Source organism: Platichthys flesus, chromosome 23 (genome assembly GCF_949316205.1).
Source record: "Platichthys flesus chromosome 23, fPlaFle2.1, whole genome shotgun sequence".
Lineage (NCBI taxonomy): Eukaryota > Metazoa > Chordata > Actinopteri > Pleuronectiformes > Pleuronectidae > Platichthys > Platichthys flesus.
Genome location: NC_084967.1, coordinates 9,874,950 through 9,885,579, shown reverse-complemented (window position 1 = coordinate 9,885,579; position 10,630 = coordinate 9,874,950). Strand labels below are relative to the sequence as shown.

At 43.6% G+C, this 10,630-nt stretch overlaps 1 protein-coding gene across 1 annotated transcript in view; it reads right to left on the bottom strand.

Moving 5' to 3' along the window:
* Window positions 1–3,549: 3,549 nt before the first annotated feature.
* The window catches only part of grm8a (glutamate receptor, metabotropic 8a), a gene marked incomplete in the record, with an annotated part of 210,743 nt that continues 203,662 nt past the window's right edge, over window positions 3,550–10,630 (bottom strand). The window contains 3 exon segments of the mRNA XM_062383200.1: window positions 3,550–4,370; window positions 6,214–6,320; window positions 7,141–7,281. Of these exon segments, the coding sequence (XP_062239184.1) occupies window positions 4,358–4,370; window positions 6,214–6,320; window positions 7,141–7,281 (261 nt within the window).

Below are 10,630 nucleotides of genomic sequence, written 5' to 3'. Positions count from 1 at the left end.
CCTCAATGTAAGCATTAATGAAAAAATTATATATTCAGAATTTGAGCTCTATGTCTTTTGTTTTAATTGTGTTTACTTTTCATTTATAGTTATTAACCATAAAACTTCTAAAATACATCAAGCCTCAGTTACATTTCTCTTTCATACAGGTTTGAAAATAACATCTGAGGAATAATTTACAACTACGTATTAGCGGATAAGTCAGTATGTGAAAGTTTGTACTCTGAAATACAGATATCGCCCCTTAGCTTAATCAAACCTCTTCCATGATCGAGATGTTTGCTTAAGTGTTCTTAACTTGAAACGCAGTAGAAAAATGTCAAGTTTCTGAAACTAAAATATGATCCAGATCAGGACCCATCTCCCTGACACTGACATCTGGTGTGGTTACCAGCGTAACCGCATCCAACAGGCCGATAAGCCCCGTTGTCTCAAAGTCTCAGTTCTCCGCGCTCATGGACACATAGCTGTGGACCATCTGCTTTTTTGTCTTCTTCTTTTCTTCCAACACAAACACACACGTTAACAGTTGTACTTCAAGTGGGAAGAAGTGGGATTTCGTAAAGAGAGCAGTTTCCTTTAGCCGCCCACAGTTTTCTGTTTCACTGGTCACACGAGCAGCAGTCTGAGATTGGTAATTGAATTAGTGGGCTGGAGATGACATGGATTATTGCCTCTGGTGGAAAGCGTGTCCTGCACTGCCCAGAGTGCGGTGTCAGAAACACTCACAAAACCAAACATGGGGATGGGAGAAATCGTTTTTTTATTATTTTTGATGTGAGGAAAAGCCCACAAGAACCAGTTTCTTCCTCTGAGCTGTTCATCCTGCTCGTGCAGTGAGGGAACTGGTTTCTCTAACTGGGAAAGGTCGTCAGGGGACTTTTTACCTAACGAGGTCCCAGTGGAACGATGCCTGGACAGGTCACCTTCAGAGATCCCATAATTCAGAGCTAAGGTCAATGCATGAAAAGGCCAGACTTCATCTCCCCTGCGTTCCACACTATAGACTGGATCAGTAATTAAACTGTGTCTGATTCACTGTAATATTGTTTTATTATTTGATTTGTGATAATAGTGGAGGTTTTATGGTCAATATTAAATATAGCATAGATATAGTTTTAGCATCAAATGATCATGAATTGTTTATAAGTATTTGCATCTTATTTTTGTGTGCGTAAATTACAATGAGTGTTGGGTTCAATTTGTGAATTTAAATGCAAAAGCAGTTTGTTTCATTACCAAACTGTCATGAATTGCTTAGTAGTTTTTTTTTATGGGTCTAATTTTTACTTACTTAAAATGTCTTTTGGGAGAATAAAACAAAGCCGATACATCAAGCGATTTATTATACTATAAACATAAAACTCTTTTCAAATAGGGTTTAATTTGTGAATTTAAATGCAAAAAAGTTTTTCGATTTTAGTATCAAATTGAACAATCTTTATGCTTCTTTATATTTTCACATACTTAAACCGTCTCGAGAGGTAAAATAAGATGAAGTAGAACAGGTCGGGCGGGGGGGGGGGGGGGCGGGGGGGGGAGCACCGGCCGTCCACACCTGCGCTCAGTCACTGTCAGTCTGATCCGCTGCTAATTAATCACACCCAACACGTCCCGCACACGGACCAGCTGCACCGCGCGACAACAAGGTCAAAACGTCCGCCATCTGCTTTCCTTCAAGAAGCACGGGGGGGGGGGGGGGGGGGGGGACTCTCAACAGCACATTTACACGTGATGACAAATTTGTGTTACAGGTCACAGCCACGGATCCCTGGACAGTTCTGTTTCATTACGTGTGTTTGGCGGTTAAGAGCTTTATTGACACGGCTGCGAGACAGAATATGGGGCGTTATTGACGTCTGGTTGAGATCATGATATCTTGAATCAATCAGTCACAGAAGATGAGGAGTCAATTCAGGATGTATCAGAAATGCATCATGTGTTTAACACGTGACAGCAACATGGATGTATGGCCAATGTCGACCTGTAAAGAAATATCCCAACACCTACGGGATGGATTCACATTTGTGGTCTGCAGAGGATGAACCCTAATGGAATCCTAATGGGACCCTAATGCATTTCTAATGACGTTGATGATGATGTGGCTTTTCCTCAAGCTAATTTCTTTATTAGACGGATATTTCTCAAACCATTGAAAAGATCCCAATAGAGTTTTGTACAGACATGTGTTGTCTGCAGAGGATGAACCCTGAACCCTGACGGAGTACTCATGACTTTGGTCTTCCTGTGACTTTTCCTCTAACATTTATTCGAGTAAAAATTCTCAAAAAATTTGAATGGATTACCATGGAATTTGAAAGTCATGCTCCCCTGAGGATAAACTCTAATGACTTTGGGTAGCGTTTAATGAAGAGTCACAAGGTCAGTTTTTTTTTTAAATCCGGCATAATTCTTCAGTCCAAATCTTTGTGTTTAGCTTTGCTTTGTGCTAATCACCAAATCTTAATATGTCACCACACTGCACTAACATTAGAAACATGGTAAAAAGCATTTCAGGATTGTCATTGTGGTTCTGAGTCCCCTTCGCATCACAACAACAGGTCTACATGTATTACATATTAAGGCACAAGTCCTCAGTCATCATGTCTAAACACAGGATAGTTCCCTTTGACTCAGGAGGCAGGCCCATGGAGCTTTGGGTCACGAAACACATTTTAATCTTTCCTCCAGCTTCCAGTAAATAAATGGCTCAGATTTCAGTGTTTCCCTCGAGGAGATTTCACGGCCGAGAGAACACGCGATGGCAGACCGCAGAAATTCTACCTGTGATTTTTATGCTTACGGAAGAAAAGCAGTTTTTTTACAGGGATTATATCAAACATCCACCTTGTCACCGAGGTAACGTTTCATGGCATCAAGAAGAGACACGACCACACGGAGAGAGAAGTCAAAGAGAGCACATTCGCAAGAGCGGACTGGCTCGAATGTTTACAAGCTTCAATCTGACGCCTCTGTGTCGGGGGCACGCCGCCCTCCTCTTAATGATGTGATTTGTCATTTCACTTTGCCTTCAGCGTTATTGATTGTTCCTCTCCAGCAAGAACAGGTTCACTGATGCAGTTGACTGTTTCTTTCTTAGCTCTCATGTATTTTTGAAGGTTGGACATCTGCCGGATTGTTGTGGGTGCACAGAGACGGGAGCTCTGTCCACTTCGCTCAGATATCTGTCTGTCTCGCCCTCATTCACGCTCACTCCCTTCTTCCCAGCAGTTTTTTTTTCTTTCCTATCAACTTTATACTTTTGGGGTTAAGAGGGAGTTGCAGACGAGGCCAGAGGAGACTTAAGAGCATTTCATGGGCATAAATTAATAAATAGGACAAACTGTGCAAAGACATTTTCTTGGAAATAGATGTTTTCTGCGACCATGGGATTTGCTAAATAGCTCTAAATGTTTTATGCATCATATAAAATGTTGCAACATGACCGGGTAAAACACATAAATCCAACGATTATGCAGAATTCAAGGAATCCTTAGTCACCCCACTTCTCAAAAGCACCACCACCCATCTACACATTTGCAAAACATTCCTTTATTATAAATAAATCTTCATTTTTGTATAAAAAACTGGCATGCTTCAACCATGGCATTTTACAGGTTCACGACCCAAGGCTACGACCTGGTTAGCCAAGACAGCAGGAGGAAACACACTCATCTCATTATGCAAGGGCGATCCATCAGACAACGGTGAGACAAGAATGAAAAAATCGTCACGACCACAAAAATACTTACAAGTAGAGAATAACAACAAACATGTTTGAGTCTCGTAGATTTTTCTCGTACATTTCTCTTTTAAATATCTTTTTTAAAATGTAATCTGTTTAAATCTCTTTCCCGGGCCCACCTTTGTCCTTTTAGATATAATGTGTACAAGGTTTCTGAGTTTTTTCTTTATATTTTCAATTTTATGTGTATTTTTTTTTTTTTTTTTTTAAATATCTTTTGTAGGTTTTAATGGGGACTCTGTCCACCACAGCGTCCTGTGGTTTGTCACCTTTTTCATACCCTCTTTTTTCTTTTTTCTCTTTTTTTAAACAGGTAACTTCATGGCAGGACCAATGAGCTGTGAGCATCGGGAAAGCAGGCACACTGACTGGCTGTTGATGTGGTCCCAACCCTCTTCGGTTTGATGTGGAACAATACAAAATGTCTCATGCTTGATTTGGGCGCTTCTGCCTTTTTCGGCCTGTTTTCCAGCCGAAAGACTTTTGAACGGTGGCGTCTTCTCTCGCTCGGCCCTGCCCCAAGTCACGCCCCCTTTTCTCCTGTCCAATCCCCTTCTCCGGCGTCCGTGGTCCCTTCAGATGGCATGATTGCTGTAACTGACGTATGTCGTCTTAGTTGATGAAGCTGAGTGATGATGGGAGGGGGAGTGGAGATGTTTAAGAGGAGAAAGGAGGTGAAAAAGAAGGAGAAGAGATGGATTGGATGGATTGAGGAGGAGAAGAGAGGAAAAGAAACCGATCAGGAAGCAGTCAGGAGCAGATTTTGCGACAGAGGCTCACGTCACGGTGTCACATCCACAGTCTACCTGAGTAGTCGGGGCTTTTTTGTCAAACCCATTATGTCCCGCGTCCCCTCAAGCATTCCATGGTAAATGTCAATGCTATGCAGCGACCGCGAGCCTCTAACTGCAGCATTGTTATACATCAACGCTTTCACACAAACACTTCTATTTTCTCCTATCCATCTCTGTTTCTCCATCCCACCGCTGGAGAAAAAAAAGGGGCCTTGATGAAAACAGAGGTCTTTTCTTCCCCTTTCATTTGGGACTTGCAAAATGCTTTTCATTGACATTTCCTGAAAAGCGCTCTTCAGCAAAATGTCAGGCGATGGAAGACAAAGTGGAGACACTGATCCTCGCATCCTGCCCGTCGCTGTTGTGTTAATTAACTGTTGCCTGGATCGCGAGGAGTTGGCTAATTTGCAAACTTTGGGAAAAGTGAATTATGTAAAGGGATGACTAAGCAGTTTAACTACTCTATGAGCGAACTGTGACCTCCTGTCTGCACCGATCATAATAAAGTGCTGACAGAAAAGCACGGTTTGCCTCCGCCAGTCTGAAACCATTTATGACCCCCCCGGCAACCACAGACTTCACAGACACACACGTGGATCATTATTCGCTCATTTTATAACAGACGTGAACACAAGTCGAGAGAGAGATCGACACATGAACAGCAAAGGACTGGATTAAAGCAGATCGATTGAGGCTCACAAAAGAAGCATGCGTAAAAACCACAGAGACACACACACACACACACACACACAGTGACGTGCACATGCAGTCTGACACAGCAGCGCGTGTCACACCGCAGCCGTTTCATCTGCAGACCGCTGACACAGGAGAAGCAGCGCAACACAAAACAGAGCTTTGAAGTGGATGTAACAGTGCTTCACTGTCAGAGCTCGGAGAGAACACACACACACACACAAACAAACACACACAGGCACCGCACGATCACAAGCAACTGTCACTGTTGCAGCTGCTTCAGTTTGCAAACACACAAAAGGCAGGCGTGGAGTTAATTTCAAATTTTGATTGAGCAGCAAAATTGAAATCGATAGCAATATGTAAAATGTGGTGTACATCTACACGTAAATGTACACGAGGGAAATGTTTCTTTGTTGGTATGAGAGCCTCTGTGCCATTCCACAAGCAGTTCAAACTGAAATTAAAATACACACATGCCAGGAGTTTTATTCCTTATCTCTACCAAGGTGGTTATGTTTTCTTCTGCGTTGTTATCGGGCAACATTAAACCTAAACTACAGGAGAGACTTGGTAATCAAGCTCGGTGAAAGGATGTCGTACGGGTCAGATAAGAACCAATTCCATTTTAAAAATGTTTTCATTTTCTCTAACAATAAAAACATCAGTCATATTAAAGGGACTGAAATGTTCTTTGTTGTGTGGAGTTCTACTTTGATTATTTGAGTCTCTCTTACCTCAATCATTATAAAATCCACGGCCTTTCATGTATGTGAACTATAGTGTTTGTGTTATATACTTTTTATATCTGCATTATGACCGTTTATTCTGTCCAACATAGAATTGTCTCTATTATGTCAATACTGTTACGCAGTAAAAAGCTTGTTAGGGGTTATTCCAGTTACAGTTATAGATCGGATTTTAGTATTAGTTTCATTAGTTTGTTATATGTATAGGTATAAAACTTTGGTGTTCTCTTACTCACTGTTGGTCTCCATGCTGTCACACAGCTCGGTCTTCACCTCTCCGTTGGGCCGGTCTCCCTTCTGGACCAGTTTTCCCGACATGGTGGCAGCTGTCACAATCGCCTGTATGTGTGTATATTAATTATAATAAATTAATAAAAAAAAGGATAATCAATGTGGTATGGATCTAGTACTGCACTGGCGTCCTTCTCAGTGTAACTTAGAAGGACGCCTTATAGGTGTGAGCATATAAGTGAGATGTCATTCCGGGTGAACTATTCCTTTAAGAGCTAAGCCGGTGAGTGAAACCGCCCCCTATGACCTGTTGTGTTGTTTAGAAATGACCTGACACCTAAAGTGGTTTCTGAAGAGCCGACATTGCTGTTTCCTTGAGGTTTGAAACATAAAAAAAAAAAATAACAAAGCCGGCAGCCTCGCAGCAAAGAAAGCCTTTCTTACTCATCCTCAAAAGGTCTGTCACAGACTGAGGCTTGGTCCGAAGCTGAATCTTTATTTTCATCAATAAAAAACGGCTGTAATCTGCGTCAGTATTGCTCACCACCCTTAGAGCGTCAGTCGCTGTGTGAAACGCTGGTTAAAAAACAATTTGCAGGGCTGATAAACGCCTTTCCTGTGAGTATTTCCAATGACATCATGGATGAGACGCACATGTCTCATCTGGCTCTAAAGGGACATGCACGCAGACGTCCCAGCAGGTCTTAAACATGTTAACACACACATGTTGCCCCCGGTCTTAAAGGTACAAACGCACATCTTTCGCATGCGATCTAAATGGGTTGATGTGTTTTCACAGTGTTTGCTGATGAAGCTCATTTTATTCATGTGAATCTCATTTCGCATGAGCCAGCACATCGAGTCAAAACTAGAAATAATAATATAAGCCATGACTGACTCGGCGTGTGTTTCCTCGGGTCCTCCTCACCTTGAAGCTGCGTTTCCGCTTGGGGACGTTCTGCTCGGGGTGGAAGAGGATGACGTAGACCTTGGGCATGTAGAGCATCCCCAGAGACACGGAGGCAGACAGGCTGAGAGAGATCGTCAGCGTGGTGGTTTGGATGTACATCTGGAGTGAGAAAAAGAGAGAGAGAGAGAGAGAGAGAGATGAACACACACACACACACACAGAAGAGAGAGAGAGTCATTTATCACATTTCAAGTTGTCACACATCGTCTTTGTAATCGTCCGACTGCAGATAGGCCTGATGAGGGAGAGGGGAGGAGGACAGATGGGGAGCGGGGGGGAGGGAGAGAGGAAGTAAAGGACAGTCTAACAAGAGCAAAATTAGCGGAACCTTTGCGCGGTGACAGCAGCACGGGTCCAGGTAGCTCACACGGCATCTGAAACGAGGGCGCCGACGAAGTTGCCTAATTGCCCGTGTGCCGTGGAGCACATCCTCTTTATCTTACAATGTGGAGTCATCCTTAGCAGTTTTTTGGCAGGCCGAAACACCATATGGGTGTGGTTTACTGTGTCGGGGGGGTTGATGGTGACAGAAATTGCACCAAATTGACTTTCAGACGTGTTCGTGCGGACATCCGAGTGTCTAGCCGTCGAGGCTTGGCCGACACGAGGCCCCACAGGAATAGGAACATTTGTTGGTGAACCAGAGTTTCCCCCAAAAAAACTCAAACAGATGCTGGTCTGGATAGTGGTACTCAGTAAGATGACTCACTGACAAACATTGACATTTACTGTCGGCACACAGTCAGCATTGTTCTGTACATGGCACTATGCATTATGAGTTCTCTTTGGTCCTGCAAAGTTAGTTGGACGATTACCTATGAGGAAATCAAGCAGACGCCCACACACACACACACACACACATGGATCCACACGGTGTCACGGGGTCCTCAGTGCGCTCCACAGAGTGGCTGAGAGGAGGACAGCTGTAATGACAGGCCTCACCCACACCCCTGACACAGCTGACAAGCTCTCAAGACACAGGGCTCATCAGGCGAGCGCCGTCCACGGAGGAGGGGGGGGGGGTGTGTCGGGATAAAAATGGAAGGAAACATAACAGAGAAACATGCAACGAGACGGAAGGGCGGGGGAGGGAGGATGTGTTACGGGATGCGGTGAGGACAACTGACGAGGCCGATGACACGCCGTGACACTAATCAAGTGAGGAAGAGGAGGGGGAAACCGACAGCGGTCGAGTCCGGCTGTCACAAACTGCGGACAGTGATTGAGGCGGTGTTGGTAAGTGCAGCCTGACAAGAAGCAGACAGCAGAACAGTGAGAAACCAGAGCTGCACCGTTCACCCTGTGGAGGCTGCACACCTCGCACAGAGGAGCACAACCCGGCTGCAGCCTGTTTTCAGTCAGGATAAATAATAGAAATATTTGTTTATATGAATATCCAAATACAGCTTTTGTTGGTGTTTTAGTTCCAGCGACATTGGGCCATTCGTGAATAAAATGGATTCAAGCAAATAAACAGGACATGACTTTAGGACTCTGAGTAAATAGTAACAGCCCTTACTACCTTCTTATAACTGTGTTTAACCGGAAGAAGAAAAATGTATAGTTTTGTGTTTCTCAAATGATGACTCACCTGAGCAGACGTTGTGAAATTGAGCTCACTTGTAAATATTAAAACCAAATATAGATTTGGTTTTCAAGATAATTTCAAGCTCACATTGGTCTATATAGAGATAAAGAGGAAGACTAAGCACACACCTGCCTGAAGTTGTGAGTGAATCACACAGACAGCTGCCTGTAAAGGGGAGTATGTGGGCACACGCATGCTCCAGGACGTCCTGTTAGCGTGTTGTATTCACTAAATGTAGGCCTTGCATTTAAATGCACACATGAGGACAAACTAACAATAGACTCAACATGGAAGATAGCACACAGAGTCATTATTTATTTAAGGGACGACAATCCAGTGGCAGCATCACAGAGTGGGATGCGTAGCGAGCTCTGCCGGGAGCTTCCCCACAGGCTCTGATAGCAGTTTACACGCCAGTCCCATCGGCTGACTTCCACCTCAGACACACGGTATAACACAAACATGCACACAACAGACACAACGCACCCCCACTGGACTCACTTCTACAGTTGGGGAGGAAGAATATGAGAGAAAAAATGCTTGGATTTATTTGTAGTTGGCCACGTTTTCATATTTCCTGCCAACAAATTTGACACAATGATGAGTGTGTCTATTTCAGAAAGGAACAGATGATAGAAACATGTTTTCAGCAGAAAAGATAGGATAAAAATGAGACAGAGGAATGAGTGAAAGAGAATCAATGAAGAAAAGAGTGAAAAAAGAATAACCAACCGAGGGGAAAAAGGCAGAATAACAGAGAAAAGGAGAAATTCCCCCTGAGCGGTGAATTTGCTCTTATCAAAACAGCAGCAAGTCTTGCAGATAGCCGCTTCCCTCACATCTAGCCCTCGGTTTAAAGTTGTCGCTTCCAGCAGTCATGTACACAAAGAGAGACACACACACACAAACCACACTCCACCGCACTGGCTACGGCTGATAACTGCCAAAAACGTGTGAGTCGGAAGAGCGCTCCATTATCCCAAAAAGGTTGCACTCGCAAAAGTTGGCGATAGGCGACGGATGGCTGCGCTCGATGTGTCCTCTCAGGGTTCAAAACGTTTACAGCCAGAGGAAGAGATACGACGAGAGGGATGGAGCGATGGGGTTTTGCCAGACGGGGGGACAAAAGGAAGAAGGGGCGGGTGAAACGGAAAGAGGAGAAAAACTGATCCCGAGAATAAACGCTAAGGTTAAAGGAAGTGATGCCTCGGCTTAATCGCTGGTCAGTGTCGGTGAATAATGGTTCCAGGAGTTGAATTAGGCGTGCTGATAACCCAGGAGGGTTTTCTTTGCAATTTCATGGAGACTCGTTTTATTTTGTGCCGATTATAAAAGCGCTGATGGAAGAGTTTTCTGCTACCGAGCAGCTTGTTATTTCTCCATTAACGTGCAGAGATTAAGTCGACCGTTGTTCAACCGACACTTTCCTTCTGTGTTGATCAGCACCATTTATAACCACGGATAGGAACAACTTTCGCAAATAACTTTTCCCTACTGTTTAAACTTGTATTATTCCACATATTGGTGAGGAAAACAACAAGTACTTCACAATTATGGAGAACACTTGCTCCGCTCATACCCAAAATGAAATAGGGTACGAGAAATACCGTGTGTGAAACAGCTTGTTGTAAAGCAAAGGCCATTTTACAATGGTTTTGACTATATTGTCTTGATGTTAAGTCGGAGCATACACCTCTAACATTAGATGCTTCCTCGTGCTATTGTTCGACATTAACCATCTACTATCATCAAGAAGCAGTCGTTATGAGAAGAAAGAACAAATTCTAACTATTCCTATTTCAAATATACAAATATATACAAAAGAGGGTGACAAGAGAGGGTCAGGGTCTGGGCAGCAGT